At 35.8% G+C, this 21,189-nt stretch overlaps 2 protein-coding genes across 2 annotated transcripts in view; one reads left to right on the forward strand and one right to left on the reverse strand.

The window, feature by feature from the left end:
* The window catches only part of LOC140962059 (uncharacterized), a 101,546-nt gene that overhangs the window by 11,716 nt on the left and 68,641 nt on the right, over positions 1 to 21,189 (reverse strand). The gene's annotated exons all lie outside the window — the stretch shown is intronic.
* Positions 14,293 to 16,851, forward strand: LOC140960768 (uncharacterized). The gene is made up of 3 exons (XM_073419039.1): positions 14,293 to 14,807; positions 15,045 to 15,120; positions 15,347 to 16,851. Exons 1-3 carry the CDS (start codon positions 14,778 to 14,780, stop codon positions 16,651 to 16,653), a joined length of 1,413 nt encoding a protein of 470 aa, XP_073275140.1. The 5' UTR covers positions 14,293 to 14,777; the 3' UTR covers positions 16,654 to 16,851.

Here is a 21,189-nt window from a genome sequence, read left to right on the forward strand (position 1 = left end):
ATGCAGCTGCCACTGCTTGTGCATTCCAAACTGAGCAAGCCCTGAAATATATTGATTTCGAGATGCAGCGCAAGAGGCAGCAACACCAATAGAATTCTCAGCCGAATAAGAGACAGTTCACGGGACCTCCTAAAGCTTGAGGGCAGCAAAAACCCAAAAGACAATGGAAGAAACCGGGGCAACCGAAGCCACCACAGCCTGGAGCACCAAAACATGAAAAGAGGCCACTGTGCAAGGAATGCAATCGCTTACACTTTGGCAAGTGCATGTGGGGAACATACAAGTGCTTCCTATGCAAGGAAGAAGAACATAAAGCTGTTGATTGCCCAATTGTTGGAATTTATAAGTTTCAGAGTTTGACAAACAAATTCATAAAATAACTGAAGAACAAAACTGAACCGACGTAACAGAGAGATCGTAAATGAAAGGAGACTTACTGGACTTAAATGGATAAAAAAAACTGAAGTTAATAGGCTAAAGTTCTTATAAGGATAAATAAGTGTCGAAGCTCAGTAAACAGATTAAATATCAGAACTGGATACTTCACAAAACTGAACTGAAAGACCTATCTCAACTGAAGTACTCAAACTGAGAAGACATCAGTTAGAACTGATGTTGTACAGCTAAACTAAAAAATCGACTAGTTTGACCTCTGATCAGTTGGTCACATCATCAGCTGTATTTTGAAATACTCAGCAGAAAAATTGACAGTTTGTAAAGAACTATTTGATACATCGTACATCTGTCAAAATAAATTCGTCTACATGGACTAGCAGACGATTCAACGGATATTGACCATTAAATGCATTCAATGTGATCGTTGGAATAAAATAATATTTATAGCTGAGAAGTTCTATTGAAGAAAGGTTACGAGACAAAACGAAACTATCAGTTATTTGTGATTTACTCTAAAGATGATTCAGTTTACAAATCGCATATTTTAGCTCTTACTTCATTGTTATATACGTAGCATTCATGCTGCTTACTAGAGCTATTCAGTTATCAAACTGATAAGAAAAGAAGATAAGCTAAGAGTTTCAGTTTGACATTGTATAAGTTCAACGGAAGTGGGTTATTACAAATCTTTGAAATCAATCAAAGTCTTTTAGTCAAATCATATATTTGAGATAGAAGGGGAGACGTAGGAGCAGTTGAGGACTTTGAATATCTATAAAATTCTTTGTGTTCATCATTTTATTCGTTTTGTTTTCAATACTTTATCCAAACTTATTCAATCTATCTTTCATTTTATTTACACATTATAATCATTCGTTAACTGATTGATATCGACACACAAGTTTTTTGAATCAATTCTGTAACGTCCGAAAAACCAACATACGTAAACCACATGCATGCAAAATTGTTTTAATTGCTTAATTGTTTTATTTAATTGATTTTAATGCTAGAATGATATTTATTATATGATTATATGACATGATTGCATGATTAAATGATAATATGACATGATTTCTTGAAATTAAGGATTTTACCCAAATATTCGATAATAGGCAGAGAAAAAGGAGACCGAGGACGACCAAGACATGAATAATTATTTTTCATTAAATGATGGCAAGGCTTCCTAATATGATTAAAAATGATTTAATTTTTCTAAAAAAAAATCGGAGGTCGAATTATTTTACGAGTTGAGCTCGATTTTTCCCGCAAAGCCGGTTTTTGGCAAATAAGGAGTTTTAAAAGATCAAAAATATTATTTTATGGAAATTAATTTTTATAAACTTTTATTATTTAATTAATTAAGTGTTATTGAGACCAATTTAATTAATTTAAATAGACCCAATCACCCTTAAGCATGCAAGCCCAAAACCAAAACCCATTTAACTTATTAATTAATTATAAATAGGTTACTTAGGTCTTCTAAACCTCATAAATCATCTCCCACCAGCCTTTTTCCACACACACTACACACACTATATTTTCGAAAATAGGAGGAAAGAAAATATCTTGTGTTCTTCGTCGTCCGGTCGTCCAACGTCGCACCCTCGCCGAAGATCGTGTATTCGAGCGTTATAAACGCAAAGGCACGTTCCTAAACTCTTTTAAACATCATACAAATCATAATATTCTTGATTTAATTTTTTATGCATGAAAAATATGATTGTTCGATTATTTTACGGTGGATCGTATATTTTCAAAAACGCGACGATTTTACGTTATTATGAAAAACGTTTTTGATTCCGACGGACGCGCTGCCAATGCATGATAAAAATATGATTAATTTATGGACAAAACATGATAAAATTGAAGGAAATATCATGCTAGAAACCGTAGGTGTCAAAAAAGAAGGGACCGTGGCTTTTATTGGTTGCACAAGGCTTTTGTGGCTCGTTACTTTGCATGGTGGCTCACGGTGTGACTAGGACTTGGGTTGGGGCTTGGGCTAGACGTGCGTCAGGTTCAGGGTCAGGTGCAGTCTTAGCATGGCTAGGGCTCAAGGGGAGGGGCTAGGGAAGAGTCCACTTGAGCAAGGACTCTTCCCGAGCGTGCAAGAGAGAGGTGCTGAGAAGAGGGGTTGCGGCTGGCCTGGGCTCAAGCCAGGTGGTCCATCAGGGTCCTAGGGTGATGGGTAGGGGTCGGGCCAAGGGTTGGTGCAAGTGGGCTCGCTGCTAGCTCGAGGAAAAACATGGAAGCGTGAGGAGAGCACCTAGGCTGTTGCTTGTGTGAGGGTGGTTCATGCGTTGGTTCCAGGGGCTGGACTGGTCTGGGCGTGGTCCAAGGATGGTTGGGTCAGGTGGGCTCGGTGGTGGCTCGGCTGGAAGGGTACTGATGTCACTAGGAGTCTTTGGGCGTGAGTTTGTAGCAGCATGGGCCTTAGTTGCGTGCAGGGAGAGTTGCGAGGGTTAGGGGCTGGTCCGAGGGCTTGAGCTGGTGTGGGACGAGGCTGGGCGTGGTCCAGGGTGAGTGAGGGTCCGAGGTGGTCGCTGGTTAAGTGGCTGGAAGAGTCTTTGTTAGCTAGGATGATTGGCGAGCAGGGATAGCTTGTCCGCAGGTTTGGGGTCACTTTTCAGGAGGGTTTGAGAGAGCTAGGGCTAGGTTATTTGGGCCGGACTTGGTCAGAAGGGTGCCTATATGGGTTGGCTCAGGTTTGGCTCGAGGTGGCTTGGGCGTGGCTCAAGTAAATTGAGAGATGGCTCTGTGGGTTCATATAGGTGTCAATTTCGAAAATTGAAAGGCAAAAATTGAATCCATGGGTCCACGGGTGTGGCGCATGACTGGGAAGGGCAGAATAAATATTAAAAATGCTATTCTTGAAATTTGGGATCAAATTATTGAGTTTTGGATTTATCCTGGATTTTATCGCCTCACGAAACGTTAATTAAATAATTAATTGAAAAGCCTAGTTTTATACTTTATAAAATTATGAAAAATTATAATTAAGCTTAAATAATTATTTAAAATAATCTCATGTCATTAAAAGTGAGAAAAAGATAAATTCGATAATTTTTAAGTACATGGGCAAAACGGTCTTTTTACGCTTAGGAAAATACAAAAAAGCTTGGCTGCGTCCCGAAGGATCATAATGCTTGTTAAATGATATTATAAGATTTAAAATGGTGATTTTGAAAATAATATGTATTTTTATGATTTATGGTAAAGCTGTGCAATTTATACTGTCTAAAATGCTATTTTTTGGAAAGCTGTCTTATTTTGTGATTTTTGAAGAAAAAGAAAAATATTTTGAGGGATGTGAATTGACTGTATCAAATGATATGATATATGATATATATGATTTTGTGGAAATGACTTGAGGACCAAAGCCCAGAGGGAATCCATATTCGGACCAAGGCCCAGAGAGACCCCGTTTACGGGCCAAGGCCCCGAGAGGAACCCCGTCTATGGGAAAAGGTCCCAGAGGGACCCCGACGATCGTATTTCTATGGTGGTGCCTAGTGCCCACCCCCATGGACCATGTGGAGCTAAGACTGCAGTCGACGAAAGGATAAAAGCTAGTCACTTTCAAGGATCAAACTTCACCCAAAATGATATATGATTGGAAACTTATGATAAAAATGATTTTATAATATATGATTATGATGAGGATTAAAGCTATTTTTAAAATGATTTTTAAAGGGTTTATTTATGGTTAAAGTTATTTTAAAATGATTTTACGATTTATGATTTAATTATGCTAAAATGATTTTATATGGTTTATTTATGTTCAAAACCTATTTTAAATAAAAGTATGATTTTAATGCATGTGATTGTATATATATTATTTGTTATCTATGTTTAGAACGTGCTGAGTCTTTTAGACTCACTAGGTTTGTATTATGCAGGATTTGATGATTTATGGGAAGTACTGAGGATTGAGTAGATCGAGTGCAGCAGTACACACCCGAGGGCATTGATGTTTCCGCACTAGCTAGATAGATTTATGATTTAAAAATTATGTTAATAATTTTTTAGGGATATTTTTATGCTTTGTTTTATTATTAGTTGATCTTTTCAAAGGTCGATTTAGGAATTTTGGTTAGTCGATGATTTAGGATTTTATTTTATACACTCGAGATTTCATATGTTAAATTATTATGATTCATGATTATGTTAAATTATTTTATTTAGTAATTTAGAATTTATGATTTAATATTAGAAAAAAATCGAGGTCGTTTCAAATTCCTTAAAAAACTGATTTATATCCGAAAAAGTTTACAAAAATCAAAATTTTTATTCAACCTTCCTTCTAAACACATCACCATCCTTAACCGATCCTAACATCTGTCAAAGAAGAAGAAATAATAAGAATATGCAAATTATTATTCTCATCAAAATATACGTACTTCAGATGTGGATGTAGAGGTTTGAACTCAAGGGTTGGTGGCTTCTCTATACTTGACTTCTGGGGAGTCAAGTCTCTTTTATCTCCCAAATCTTATAGTCTCATTCTAATTTGCTTTTTCCATGGAGGGTATGCATTCAAGTGTGCCACAATTTTAGAATGTGCCTCTTATAACTCTTTCTCATTCAACTCACTCGTGAGTGTGGCCTCAAGTGGATCATTCACAGCGTCCTGTGCAAAGTTGCAAACAAGTGAATCAACAGAATCAATTCTAAAGCAAGCATCAAAGACATAAAAAATAATTTCCTCTTCTCTCACTCTAAATCTCAACTTTCCTTCTTGAATGTCAATGATAGCCTTTCCCGTTTCAACAAATAGCCTTCCTAAGATCAGGTCCATGTCAAGTACCACAAAGTTTGAAGGGAAAATAAATTTCTCTACTTTGGCCAGAACACCCTTGATCACTCCATGTGGTTACTTAACGGATCTGTCTGTCTACTGCAATGAAATCCTCGTAGGTTTTGGCTCTCCCAGACCAAGTTTCCTAAACACAAAAGGGGCATCAAATTAATACTTGCACCAAAGTCACATAGTGAAACGTCTGGTGTTCGTTTTGCTTAAAAATACTAGAAATTTTTTTTTCCAAACCTCACTAAATCGGCCGAGATGCATAATCACATGCATAAAAAATTTTTGAACCATTTTAAAATAAAACAATCAACTATATATTTGAAAAATACAGCCCATACTATACTGTCTCAAAAATCACTCAAAAGCATAAATAAAAAGTCGTAAAAATCTTTAACATAAATCATAATCATAAATGCGGAAAGCTAGAAGCGCTGGTCCTCGGGTCGTGTGGACCTTCACTCCAGTCAGGTCAACCATCAAGACCTCCTATAACATTAATCCTCAACATTTTTCCTTTTCATCGTAAAAATTTTCATGATGCATAACTTAATCCTCAACATTTTTCCTTTTCCTCATTTCATAACATAAAACATTTTATCATGATCATAACATTTTCCTTTTCCTTTGTTGAATTCAGATCGTTCATTGTGACTTTCCTCAATCCTCAAAAAGTTGATGGATCCATCTATATGTAACCACAGTACTGGGCGGCGAGGGACATCAGCGACACTCTCACAGGTCAACTGAGCCCTAGCCTATCCTCATCGAATGGAAATACGATCGTCGGGCTCCCTCTTGGGCCTTCTCCCATAAATGGGCTCCCTTTGGGGCCTTTTTCCTCACGATATCCCCATTCTTATCCTCATATCCTCAATGGTGTCACTGGAAACATGATCGTTGGGCTCCCACTGGGACCATAACCCTCACGATATCTCCAACATAACATCATTATAGTCACAATTACTTCACTTTCTTCAACGTTTTACATTTCCATCACTTTATAAAAAATCATGTATAACATATCATTTTTATTTTTGAAACCAATCACACAACATGTCTTTTAAATGTCAACCTTAAATCATAAAAATTCATGGACATTTAAAAATAATAATTTTAACATGTAAAAATTCATAAACATTTGAAACAATTATAATAGCATACAAAACAACTTTCAGAGCACTGCCATGACGTTTACTAATTTTTAGGTGTAAAAAGACCGTTTTACCCTTGGACGTATAATTTTATGTTTTTGACTTTTTCTTACTTTCTTTGACTTTAAAATGTCCCAAATAATTATTTAAGCTTACATGAATTTTCTCATATTTTTATTTAGCTTAATTCGACGACTTTTAAGTTAATCTTTAAATATGACATATTAATGCGTTTTAATCACGAATTAAACCAAAACTTAATATAAAATTCCCAAATTAAACAATTAGAATTTTAATAATTATTTGAGCTTAATTATAATTTTTCATAATTTTATAAAGCTTAAAACTAAGCTTTTCAATTAATTCTTTAATTAGTGTTTCGTGTGGCGATTAAATCCCTGATAAATCCAAAACTCAATATTTTAATCCCAAATTTTTAACATAACCGTTTTATGACTTATTCTACCCTTACAAGTCATGAGCCACACCCGTGGACCCATGGATCTATTTTTTGTTCTGAAATTTGAAATATTGACACTTAATCGAAACCACCGAGCCATCTCCCAATTTACTCGAGCAGCGCCCAAGCCACCTTGAGACAAACCCTAGCCAACCCACCTAGTGACCCTACTGACCAAGCCCAGCCCAAAAAACCAGCCTTGGCCCGCTCAAAAACGCACTGAAACTTGACCCCAAAATCTCTGTGTGTGTGGGTGAGCCTTCCCTTGGATAATAGGACTCCTTCTCCCTCTAGGACACTACCAGCTTCTAACCACTCGACCCCTGATGAACCTAACACTCCCTGGACCATGCCCAGACCAAGTCCAGACTAACCCAAGCCCCTAAACCCGAGCACCGAACCCCTGAGGCTTGACAGCAACCTCACGCACACCCTTACTGCCATGCACCTTCCTCTCGTTCCTCAAACCAGCAGCCAACCCAGCCGTCCCAGACCCTAGCCCAGCCCTTGTGCACCCTCCTAAGACCCTAAGGACCTAGCCTAGCCCAACCCAGACCCTCTAGCCGAGCCTCTTTTTCCTGCACAAGCTGTTGCACCTGCGCCTGTCCTTGATAATTTCTCTCGGGTGGAGTCCTTGTTGGCAAGGACTCCTCCCAGCCCCTGATTTTCGAGTCCTAGCATGGATAGGACTCTTCCCTTGACCCACACATGACCTTAGCCTAGCCCTGGTCCAGCCCCAGCCAAGCTAAGTGAAAATTCCCCCTCAATCGAGCCCCTATGATCAAGATGTTTCGATTTCGGTCCCAACTTGTTTTATACATGTTTGTGCAACGTTTTGGTTGAGTTTTATGAACCTAATACTTCGTGTAAACCTCCTTAATTATACTCCTAACATGGCATCCCCCTTAACCACATAATAACATGAATTTGGAATAAAAAAACACAAATTTAGAACACGTATACATATAGTTACGAAAATAACAACTTTGCGTGCCATTTTTTCCGTCAAAATATGCTTAGATAATTAATATGGTGTGATATATGTTTGAAGAAAGAAATATGGCGTGCCTTTGCGTATTTAACGCACGAATATACGTTGACGAATGGAAGAACGATGACGACGAGACCTTGACTTGAAATCCTAAGCAAAACTTGATGCTTTTCCTTGAAGGATATGCGTGTGCCGTGTGATATCAAGAGAGAAGAGTTTGGGGAGGATTTTGTTTTATTGATAGGAGAGTAGGCGTGTGATTGAATGGGTTATGGGGTGGGTTTTGCATATTATATACTTAATTAATCTACTAACAAGGCTTAGGCATATTAATAAATTTAATTAGGCTCATTAGTGGTTAATTAAAATATAAAAATTATTTTGTTTAATAAAGCTTGTGAATCTATTAGCCAGGTTGCCAAAACGTTCATATTTTTTAAAAATCCAACACCGATAAAAATTACGTCTCGACGTATAAAATCATTTCAAAATCCCTTATTTTCAAAAATACTAAAAAGCATCACCCATATTTTAAATAACTAAAAACAACTATTTAATAAAAATCATTTTCTATTTTTCAGCCCTCGGTCTCCGTTCCTCGATCGCAACTCGAATAACCTTTTAAAATACATTTTAATGCAACCATGTAGAAAAATATATTTTAAACATGTCAAAATGCACAACATAATTAATTAATGAAATTAAAATAATTAATTGAAATACACAAAGAATTTAATAAATCGTATGCATGTGGTTCGCGTGGACTTTTTAAATTTTTGGGCTGTTACACATAGAGCTTTATGAAACATAACATCATCAATAATGCAAATAATAAAAAACTTTCTAGATCTTTTAGCCTAGGTGAGATCTTGTTTTGTACCAATACAGAGCAATTCTCAGTTAAGTTCACAGTACTATAATCCTCCAATTTCTTCTTATTTGCTAAGATGTCCTTTAAAAATTTAGCACAGTTAGACAGTTGCATCAACTCATCAGCCAAAGGAATTTTAATATACAATTTCTTAAAGACTTCAAGAAACTTACCGAATTGCGCATCGATATTTGCTTTCTTAAGTGTTGCAGGAAAATGTGGAGGAATAAAAATTTTGACTATGCAGTGGGTGCATGTGAAGAGTTAGAAGGCTTATTTTTTTGCGTTTAAGCTTCTTCTTCTTTCTCTCTCTTTTCACTCTCCTCTTGATTTAGCACTTTTCCATTCCCCAATTCAATGGCATTCACTTTCTTTTTGAATTTGTTTCAGTGTCCAGCTCTCTACTCGCAATCATCTTGGCCAACTACTCTATTTGATTCTCCTGCCCTTTTATCGATGAATCCTGGTTTTGTAGCCTAGTTTCAGTCGACGAGATAAATTTTTACATCATATGCTCCAAATTAGACTTCTCCTCTCGAGCCTCAAATACATACATCGTATGCTCTCCGTATTGTTGGCCTCCTTGTGGGCGACTCTGACTATTTTGACAATCCCATGAGAAATTAGGATGTTGTCTCCATCCAGAATTGTATGTGTTCGAGTATGGGTCGTTCCTAGGACGGTTTTGGGCGGTTTTGAGTACCTACATGATTTGCAGGTGCCTCATCTTGCACATAGAAAGGATTTCCATCTTGACAATCCTTCGCAAATGCTTACCTGCACATTTGTCACAGAATATCTCTTGAAGGCACATTGTCTTGCCACTCACATTCAGACTGTCTATCTTTCTATTCAAAGCCTTTGGTTGTCCAGTAACAAAAGAAAAATCAATTACCTGGTGTACTCCTGCATTTCTCCTCTGATTGTTTCTCTCAGATTAAGGATGATAACTACTAGCAGTCATTTCCTTCAACAACTCGTATTCCTCTTCATCGGTCTTTCTCAAAATATTTCCACAAGTATTGGTATGTGCCTTGGCTCCTCGACTCACCGCTCTTCATGACGCTCCACCTCGCGCTGGTTCCTTTCCAATCTGTCTTTGATTCACTGTTGTTGTCTTACTCTGCGAAAATTTCTTTCGATCTCAAGATGAAACTGTTCAAATTCAAACTCAAGTGATCTTGGCATGCACCAGGAAAAATATTTGGAATAAACAAAGAGGTATCAGATCAAGAAACAAAATGAAATAATACTAAATAAAAAAACTAAAAATACAATCGTGAATTAACAGTGTCCGAAAACGGTGCCAAAAATTGATCGAGCTTTTCTTGCACTAAAAATCCCAAGTAAAAACAACTGAAAAGTTCAATTTCAATGTGATCGCAAGTGCACGATGCAAGTTATAGTGTTGTGTAAAAAATACGGATATCGTTCCACCGAGACTATATTACACGAATATTATTTTTACTTATATATTCTTTAGCAAACAATAATTTGAAATGATTTGTTAACTACTGTAATTTAAATAACTAAATGGCTCAAATGTTAAATAAGCAATGTAAATTGAATATTTAAAAGTCAAATGGGAAGTACGTTTGTTGAGAATCTCGGTTCACCTACCCCTCGAAATTTTCAATAATTAATCCCAACTATTGTTCATTCTCAAGCTTTGTCAAACTAATTCGACACGATGAAATATATAAATGTCTTCAATTATTTTTCAACGGTGAATTACATGCATGACTTATAGAATTTCTTAGCTTTCGACTTATTAGACTATGAATATCAACGTGTATTCAATTTCATATGTTATGCAAATTGTAAATCAACATATTATATAACTTGTTCATATCGCAAATTATTCTCTCGAACCCACTTGCAATATAAAATATTATCAAAGCTAGCTAGGCTTCAATAATTCAAGGAAAAACAATAATATAATAAAAATAAAGTAATATTCGATGATTTAATTAATTCAAACAATTGTTGGCTAGGTTATCCTTAAATTCCAACAAAAGAAAGAGTTTGGCTCCTAAATGGCCTAATAAAATCTCAAACAATAGTTAAACACAAGTTTTTAAGCTAGAANAGAAAACACTGCAAAAATCTCGAGTTTTTCACTTGCCTCCTCGACTCCGGACGTCTTTTTTCCCTCTTTCTGCTTGGCGGCTGCTGATAAAAACTGAGATATATCTCTCTCTCGTCCAATAGGGTATTTAATCCTAAAAAACTTCGAAAAAAAACTTTCAAATTAGAAAGAATTCGAGTGTGGAAAATTTTCTTCTTTACTCTCGTTGGGGCGGGATTTGCGGTCGAGAAATCCCGCCCTAACGCGAGTCATTTTGTCCTTAGGCGTGCTGTGGCGATCAAGAAATCCTGCCCCAGCGCTAGTTGTTCTGTTTAGATCTTCAACTCTTCAACCTCTCGTGCTACGGCAGTCGAGAAATCCCGCTCCAACGCGATGTCCTCTATCCCAATAAGGTCCCATAGTGCGATGTTTTATGTCTTATCTTCAACTAAATTTTCGTTTTTTTCAACCATTTCTTGCACATTCGCAAGACTTGGTGAACCTGATCATATGTAACAATTAACGACAAAATGAATAAATTATGAACTCACTACGTACACACAAAATTATACAAACTTAGACTCAAACAATACAATAAAACATTTAAATATGATTCGTACATAAATTCCAAATCTTGCGTTGAATGATTAATTATTATATGGTGAGTTGTGAAGAGTAGTACATTAAATTAAAGGAAAACAAAAGGATGAGAAAACACCAACCTAATTAGTTCAATGATCTTGTGGATTGGCCACCACACCACGTACATAATCGTCTTCCGATCCCTCTATAGTGGGGAAGTCACGATGAGAACGAAACCCTCCTTCCTCCGATTGTAATATAAAAAAGAACGGATTGTTCCTTGTGAGGTGACTCGATCGTTTTAGTTAAGCTGGACTTGGATTGACGTAAACTTTTTCGAAAACAATCCGGGTTAGCTAGAGTTATACTCGATCGTCTGCTGAATTTAAGCAAAGTGCATGCAGTGTNTTGTAGTATTGCACTTTCATAACGAACATGGGGTGGTGTACGTTCTTGGCGATGGAACGGAGCTAGCTGGTATGTTGTTGCTATTTAACCACATAAATATTAAATCCGTCGTCGTTAACTAAAGACCAAGGTAAATATATATGTCACTAATCTATGAACGAAACTTTTGTAATTGTATCATTATAAGTTTGTTAAATTTAAGTAAATTTAATTTGGATGTGAACAAAAGAGAAGGGATGTTATCGTACGTACAGACATTATATAACCATATATCCCATACACCACCGAGCTGGATTTGCGCAATTATTATTATTATTATAATCAAGACTTGTTTCCCCAACAGCACCCAGCAGAAATGCATCAGTACGTACTGCAAACCACCTTAATTTCTTCACCACAAATTTAGGTCGAGGAGTGAAAATTAAATTATTTGAATTATATATTTCATATACTAATACTCTATAATTATATGTTCATATTCATCACAAGTATGTAATTCCTCGGACACTATTACAAATCAAATTCTTTATTTAAAAATTATATAATGTGCATATTTTATCGTGTCCATATCTATAAAGTTATTAAATTAAAGTATAACATATGCGAGTGAGTTTTGACTAAATTATGGTCTATGAGTCTAAAATATCATGCAATCTAGGGCTTGCTCGACGCGGTGTAAACAGTCCAGATCTTCATATGTGTCAATTTTCGACACATGTTAAGATCATGTTCGGGCACACAAAACCAAGCGTTAGCAAGATCTTGACATGTGTAAAAAAAAATGTCAATTATCTGGACCGTATAGATAGTGTCTCCACGAGGAACAAATCACAATCTAGCTTATATATAGCTGATTTCTCTTTTTTCCTTTCTTATTTTCCGAAATTTGTTTTTAATTCATGAGATACGACGTTACGATTATAGCGATTCATAGTATACTCGTTTTCTATATAAAGCGGTATAATTTTCGTTATATATACCTTGTCGAGTAAACTCTCTCATCCGATAAAAAAAATGCAAACTTTCGTCGATCTCGGAAAAGGTTCATACGACCTTGGTCGTTATGCTAATTCTAATCGACGTTCCAAGAACCATTGTCTTCTCCGAATGTGTTGTAAACGATGTGAAAAATATACCCAAAAATAGACAATGTAATTGTTCTAAAGAAAGATCGAGGTATCATTTCACAAATTTTTTTCCTAAATTTTATTTTATGTGGGAAAATCTTTAATTTAATTTTACTTATTATTTAATGTGCGTGCTATGTTTAAAAGTTTTTATTTAATTGAGTAATTACGGTTTCATATCTGTTTTCCTTAATTTTTAACAAACACATCAATATATAGTAGACCGTCTTGCGCATCTCGTTTCTACCACGGTTACATATAATTAATTAAACACCAATCTAAAATCCTAAATAAATAATGAATTATATAGTTTTATATTATTTAAATAAACATTTAATTTGTCAAGTCTAGATTTAAGCAATGATGTAAAATCCTTGATGCGGGTTCTCACGTCATAATTTGGAGTAAGTTTCTTGTGAGATGATTCAATCCATATTTTTAAAGAAAAGTAAGATTTTTGATATAAAAATTATTTTTTTTCATGAGTTTATTCGGATAAAATATCTGTATTTTAAAATTGACAAGACGGTCTCATGAGAGTTTTTTCCATAAAATTTTTTTAAAAAATCTCATTTTATTAATTCATTTTTCCTTTTCCAAAAAGAAAATCTTGCTATATTAAATCAACCAAAATCTCCTCTTTGACCAGAATGAGACATTTTGGTTTAAATTTAATTAATACATTATCTTAAGCCAATGATTTTAACAAGATAAATTAATTTATTAAAATTTTCCATAGGATTTTGTACTTTTTCCATCAAATCTTCCACAAAATCCCCACTGATTCATAAGTTTTCATGTATTCCATTTTGGAAAAAAAAAAAACAAGATTTTGTTTATTTAAGAATTAATCCTGATGAATCAAATTGCATTAATTGGACTTAACATTACATAAAACTTAGGAAATAAAAAATAAAATAATAGTAATTCCAGCTGTTCTTTTTTATATATACATATATAAACGAGTTCATATTTATGCTCATTCACATCTAATAAAATAATAAAGTATATCACCATTAAAAAAAAAGGGGGCGATCCTCACATAAAATTAGAATTGAATTTTCTATATTTATGGATTAAATTTAATTAAGTATGTAACATAATCTTAATTTTTTATACAATTTTTTTTTAAAAAAAATTGTATGTTGACAGATAGCGGCAATCTGCAAAATACAGAATATAATTATATATTTTTTTGTAATATAAGCTGCAATAAATTACCTTAATATAATTGTTCCTAAAAATTTATGGAAGGTGGTAAATCTGACAAGAACTGCTTGTAATAAATATTCACAAATTTCATCGGATTTTTGAAATTTACCATAGTTAAAAACAATTGACCGAGACAAAAAGCCAAGCAGCTTCAACTCTATATAAAGCCAATCCAAGCACAAACACCCAGAAATCAAGAAACAGTAAACATATAATGCATTATAATATATAGTTGATGGGAGTGATAATCTCTGGTTTAAAGTGTGGAAAACACTTTGTCTAATCGTTATTTGCTGAAGAGATTATTCATAAACAAAGCTTCAAAATCAAGAATTCCGAGTTTGCATTTTATGTTATTTGTCGTGGATTGCTGATAAAGAGAGTTTTGGCCTTTTTCCTTTTCACGTACAAACTCTCTCTCTCTCTCTCTCTCTCTCTCTGAAATAAATAACTAATTAATGTCTACCACAATTCTTGAAGTTCTATCTTTTTTCTACGAAGGACTGAACACTTGTTTTTTCCACACGAACTTTCTTTGATTAGCGAGTGTTTGTTGTCCATTTTTACTTACCAGGAAAGAAGAAAGGAACCATTTTTAGTACTTCTTCTATGAGTCCTTTTCAGATCTATTGTCAATTCGCCTTTTAATTCACCTCATTGTGTTTTTGTTCGCTTCTGTTTGTTGTTTTTGGCTGGATAAAATGAGTAAAGAAGAGTTCTTGAAGATCCAGGTACTTGTTCTCTAACAAATTTTCATTTAATATTAGTGTGCGAAATGTGTGTAAAATGTGTTTTGGCTTTATGAACCTTGCTTGTGGCGAACTCAAGATCTTTTTTTTTCACTTTCATTTTGTAGTTTTAGTGGTTGCTTCTGGCTTTGATTATGGCTTCTGAATGATAAAGTTGTAAGCTTTTACCCTGTGGTTGTTTCTTTGGCTTTGCTTTTTTTTAAAAAAAAAAACTTGCAGACTTGTGTTCTTAAAGTCAATATACACTGTGATGGTTGTAAGCAAAAAGTGAAGAAAATCCTGCAGAAGATTGATGGTACGTCCCCTATATCTACGCACAATTCGTTTTCATATTCTTGTATTTGTTTTGTAATCTAATCCATGCCAAAATGTTTGTTCGTACGTATAAATCTCTGAAAATCATTGTATCCAGGAGTTGCACCTGCGAATACCTGAAAAGGGTTGTGGGAAAGACATATTTTTGTTTGCCTTTGGCATGAGTTTTACAAATTTTGAGTGTGCGAATTGTGTTTGTATCCTAGGTGTGTACACCATAAACATTGATTCAGAGCAGGGGAAGGTTACAGTGTCTGGAGATGTCGATCCATCTATCCTGATCAAGAAGCTTACCAAGAGTGGGAAACATGCAGAATTGTGGGGTGCATCGAATGTGAGCAATAATCTTCAAAGCCAGCTTAATGATCAGCAGAAGGCATTGCAAATTGAGCAAGCAAAATGTTCCAACAACAAAGGGCAGAAACAGAAAGGTGGCAACAGCCAGCCAAAAGGTGGTCCTCCGGCCGGCCAACTTCCTCAGCTTCAACTGATGAAAGGGGTTCAAGATCTGAAAATGCCGCCGCACTTTATGAAGGATCTGAAGATGCCACCACTTAACAAGGACCAAAATCAGAAATCTGTGAGGTTTAACTTGCCTGAGGATGAAGATTTGAGTGACGATGAAGAGGATGACGACGATGAGTTGGATGATGATGATTTGGAGGATGCTCCATTGAATAAGATGAAGCCGATGATGGGTAATGGCCAGGGTGGTCCACAGATGCCGAAAATGCCTATGAGTAACATGATGGGAGGAAATATTGGAGGAAATGGAGGTGGAAACGCCAAGGGTGTTGGTGGTGGTGGAAGTAACATTCCGGTTCAGATGAATATTGGCAGTGGTGGAGGAGGCGGTGGAAATGGTGGCAATAAAGGTAATAATGGAAACAACTATGCTAATAATCAATCCCGAGGTGGTGGAAAGGGTGGGAAGAATGGTGGTGGCCAGCCTCAAGGAAGCAAAAATAATGGTGGTGGCGGCGGCGTTGTCGGAGGCGGTGGTGGTCAGTTCAAGCTAGGTGCTGGCTCTGGTGGCAGCGGTGATGTTGCGGCCGATGGAAACAACTTTATGGCAAATGTGGCCAATAAAGGAGGTGGAACGCCAAATATGATGGGCATAAATCCTGGTGGTAATATGGGGCTAATGAGCAGCCTCCCGGTACGCCAAATCAGCAATCTTACCGCAGTTCAAGGCCTACCTACCTCGGCCATGAACACCAGTGGAGGCTTTGCGGGCTCCGGATACCTTCAAGGTGGCCCCCTCCCCGAGCACCTGGCTCGAAACCCCTACTATCAGCAGCAACTAGCAGCTATGATGATGAACCAGCAACAGACCAATGGTAACGAGAGGTTCCAGCCAATGATGTATGCCCCACCTCCACCAGCCGTAAATTACATGCCGCCTCCTCCTTATCCCCCACACCCGTACCCATATGCTCCTCCACCCGGCGGCCGGACCGACCATTACACCATGTTCAACGACGAAGACACCTCGAGCTGCAGTGTCATGTGAAGATCAATAATACTGATACCAAAACTGAGGCCTCATTCTAGTCTTTAAGTTCTTGACTTGTTAACTAGTCTTGATGGTATACATAGAAATTGCGTTTACTTTGGTTTTCTTTTTTCTGAATCTCAACCTTAGATTTAGTGTTGATAATAATGTTTATTTGTTTGAAAACATTAATGAAATAATAAAGAAATGGGATTCTGAGTTTTTATTGAGAATTGAATTTTCAGTTGTGTGGTGATTTTAATGGGGGGGGGGGGGGGAATAACTAAATTTATTCCTTGTATGTTTTGTTTTCACTGGAATCAATTATTAGGTCGAATTTATTGCCAAAAAGTTAATTGAACATTGAGCTAAAAAATCCAAAATAAAAGAGGACAAAGGGGGAAAATAATATAAAATTTGAAGCAAAATTAATGCCAGCAGAGCAGGTTTTGACATATCCTCCAACTACGAGTATGTGCAGTTTGAATTGAAATTAATGTACATAGTGACCCACTGACACCCGTACAACTACGAGTATTTAGAACTTTTTTAAATTTACTTCTTCTAATTTTCTTGATAAAAATTAAATTCAAAATCTTTGTAATATCAATTTATAAAACAAAATTTATATGTTATGTAATCTATTGATTGATTAAAAATGTAATGTAAAAAAACTAAAAACCCGTTTCCGCTTGTAAAGTTTGAATCTTGATCGTATTTCCATCCTTTCTATGCATACTATGTTACTGATAAATAAATCCATATAATTATTTGGCAAAAACTTGTGTGCTCACGGATCGTACTTTGTGAGACAGATATCTTATTTAGTATTATTTGGTGTTGACGTACCGTACTTTGTTGGAATATTTCAATTCAACTACAGTCATTCTTTCGGTCCGTCCCAAAATTCAAATCATTTTTAATTTCATTTTCATTAAAAAAATAAAATAAAATTTAGTTTAAAAAACACGAAACATATCTGATTATCAGAGATCTTGAAGTGATTATTTTAGATAAATACCTACGAAAATTTATAATTTGGTTTTGATTTTTTCAAATCAATTCAAATTACTGATGGACTTCCTATCCGATTTTTTCACCTTTTTCTACCAGGGCTTGAGCATGACCAGCTTGGGCTTTTAAAATATAGCTTCAACAAATGTCTCTCGAAAGCATTGACACATTGTCTCAATTTCTTCTATATAGGTCCTAAGCTAACTTGTTTCCTTCAAAAACCGTTGCTTCCCTCTCAATATTTACGTGTGTTGTGTGAAACTTGGCTGATGAGAGAGTCCTATTATGATTTAGGGAGAGGGGCGTGGGTTATGGGGTTTGAGGGTAGGGTTTTAGCTAGGGCTTTTATTTTAATTAAAACACAATGTGCAAGGTTAAAAACCATTAATCATGGTATACTAGGTCCATTAGGTAATATTTAAAATATTTTGTTTAGGAAATTTTGTTGAAATATTTTTCGAATTCTCAAAAAGTCCCTACTTTCATCGAATATCGATTACGGTTTAAAATACGACTCGGCGTATAAAAACACCTCATTTTCGAAAATTCCATTTAAAATACACCACACATTAAACAATTAAAAATAATTATTTAATAAAAAATATTTTTCCTCACAAGGTCTCCGGTCTCTGTTCCTCGAGCTCGTCTCGAACAACCTTTAAAACATAGTTTTATATATTTTAACAGAAAACCCTATTTTTAAACATGTAAACATGCACATCATAATTAATTCATGCTATTAAAATCATTTTATTAGTCATTTTTTATTTTTCCTAGATTTGCATCCAGTTGGACTACGTCATCGTATCTTAAATGAAATTCCGTCCTCGAAATTAAAACTTACCGAATAACTCCGGGTAGCGACTCCTCATGTCCTTCTTTTTTTCTCAAGTAGTCTCGAGTGATTTAGCCACTTGACTTTGACTATTTGAATAACTTTATTTCGGGGTCTTCTTTCTCACCTACCCAGAATCTGTGTAGGTCTTTTCTCGTATGACATATTTGGAGTCAACTGCAGAGGCTCATAATTTAGTACATGTGAAGGGTTTGACATGTACTTACGCAGCATCGAAATATGAAACACATTATGTAATCCAGTTAACGACGGTGACAGCGCCACTCAATAAGCTAATGTTCCAATCTTCTTCAAAATATCAAATGTTCATATGAACCTTGGACTGTGTTTGTCTTTCTTGTCAAATCTCATAACACCCTTCATAGGTGCTATTTTCACAAATACATGGTCTCCTACTGCAAATTCTAGTTCTCTTCGTCACTTATCAGCGTAGCTCTTTTGTCGGCTTTATGCAGTCTTCATCCTATCTCAGATTTTGACTACTAGCTCCGCTGTTTGTTTGATCAAGTTCGGACCAAATTCCCTTCTTTCACCAACATCTTCCCAATGTATAGGTGATCTACACTTCCTTCCATATAATATCTCGTAAGAAGCCATTCCTATATACGATTGGTAACTATTTTTATAGGTGAACTCCACTAGAGGTAACTTCGGTTCTCAACTTTCTTGGAAATCAATCACACAAGCTCGAAGTAGATCCTCCAATATTTGAATCACTCTTTCAGACTGACCATCAGTTTGAGGATGGAATGTTGTACTGAATAACAACTTTGTCCACATCGTTGCATGTAGACTCTTCCAGAAAGATGAGGTAAACCTCGGATCTCGGTCAGAAACAATAGACATTGGAATCCCATGCAGTCGGACTATCTCTCAAATATACATTTCTGCTCTATGTCATGGTAAATGTCGTATTTATAGGTTGAAAATGCGCTGATTTTGCAAGATGGTCAACTATCACCCATATGACATTGTATCCCTTGATAGTTCTCGGCAGTCCCACAACAAAATCAATAGTAATATTTTCTTATTTCCACTAGGGAATAGGAAGTGGCTTAAGCTTCACAGCTGGCCGCTAATGCTTACCCTTAACTTGCTAGCACGTCAAACACTCAGACACAAAACGCAAGATGTCTCGTTTCATGTCCGGCCACCAATACAACTGTAGATCCTTGTACATCTTCGCACTTCTAGGATGAATGGAGTACGGGGTATCATGAGCTTCCTTTATAATAACCTCTCGAAATGTCCACTACTTTTAACTTTAAAATCCTACTATTTTTTTTATAAAATTCGAAACTTGCAATTTAAAGTACTCAACATTCCCAAAATCCAAAAATTAATTTAACATTTTGAATTTCAAGTGCATCAAATCCCTAAATTATTAATTAACAAAAATCATACGTCAACCATTAACATGATCAAAACTGACTTCAAAATAAAGCATAAAAATCTCTAATTAAATCATTAACAAAATCTTTAAAATTTTAACTATCAAGCTAATGCAGAAAATAATGTCCCTCGGGAATGCACTGCCGGACTCGATCTAATCAAGCGTCAGAGCCTCCCTCGATCTCATCCTCACCTGCAACATTCAAACCTAGTGAGTCTAATGACTCAGCACGTTCTAAACATGAGTATCAAATAAAATATACACAAGCACATACATTAAAAATCATACTTTTATTCAAAATCATAAATCTTCAAATCATAAAGCTTTCCATCATTTATAGTTTTGGGTGAAGTTTGATCTTTGAAAGTGACTAGCTGTATCATTTGGTCGACCGATCAGTCTTAGCTCACCATTGCGCATGAGGACGGGCATTAGGCACAGACGTAAATGGAAATACGATCTTTGGGCTCCCTCTGGGGCCTTCTCCCGTAAACGGGCTCCTTATGGGGCCTTCTCCCTCACGATATTCCTAATAATTATATATCATATCCTTTTTGTCACAGTCAATTCACATCCTTCAAAATATTTTTATTTTCTTTTTAATCATAAAATATAGTGTCCTTTCCAAATTCGTAAAATAGCATTTTAACAATAAAAATTATACAGTTTTATCATAAATCATAAAATCCATTATTTTCCCTTATTTCATCGTAAACGTTTTAAAATATCATTTAGCATGCGTTATGATTCTGCGGGACACTGACAAATCATTTTGTAATACATATGTGTAGATTGACTGTTTTGTCCATGGACTAAAAAATCCTCGATTTTGATTTTTTCTCACTTTTATTGACTCGAGACTATCCGAAATAATTATTTAAGTTTAAATTTGACTTTTACTATTTTTATTTGACGTAAAATTGGGCTTTTTGATTTAATTTCATAATTACTAAACCGTGAAGCGTTTAAATCTCGAATTAATTCAAAACTCAATATTTTTTTCCCAAACTTTAAACAGAGACTTTTCATACCTAAACTACCCTCGTGAACCAAGAATCGACTCCCGTGGACCCATGGTTCAAACCATCTCCTTTGACCTAGCCAATTCGAACCCTAAGTTCTAAGTCAAGCCACGGCTCCCAAACACCGCGCCACCCTCGAGCTACCTAGAACCAAACCTAACCATGACCCTTCTGGACCCTAGCTGAACCCTCTTGGACCAGCACACCAACCTCCAACCCACGCGAACCGTCCATGTGCATGACTCCTAGCCCTCCTTCATCGAGCCACC

The sequence above is a fragment of the Primulina huaijiensis genome, chromosome 16 (assembly GCF_012295235.1).
Source record: "Primulina huaijiensis isolate GDHJ02 chromosome 16, ASM1229523v2, whole genome shotgun sequence".
Taxonomy (NCBI): domain Eukaryota; kingdom Viridiplantae; phylum Streptophyta; class Magnoliopsida; order Lamiales; family Gesneriaceae; genus Primulina; species Primulina huaijiensis.

What these genes read in the sequence shown, in the direction of transcription:
- LOC140960768 (XM_073419039.1), top strand. Translation starts at nt 14,778, where the DNA reads ATGAGTAAAGAAGAGTTCTTGAAGATCCAG. An exon ending in AAGAGTTCTTGAAGATCCAG is followed by an intron (nt 14,808 to 15,044) that starts GTACTTGTTCTC and finishes AAAAACTTGCAG; the next exon opens with ACTTGTGTTCTTAAAGTCAA. An exon ending in AATCCTGCAGAAGATTGATG is followed by an intron (nt 15,121 to 15,346) that starts GTACGTCCCCTA and finishes TTTGTATCCTAG; the next exon opens with GTGTGTACACCATAAACATT.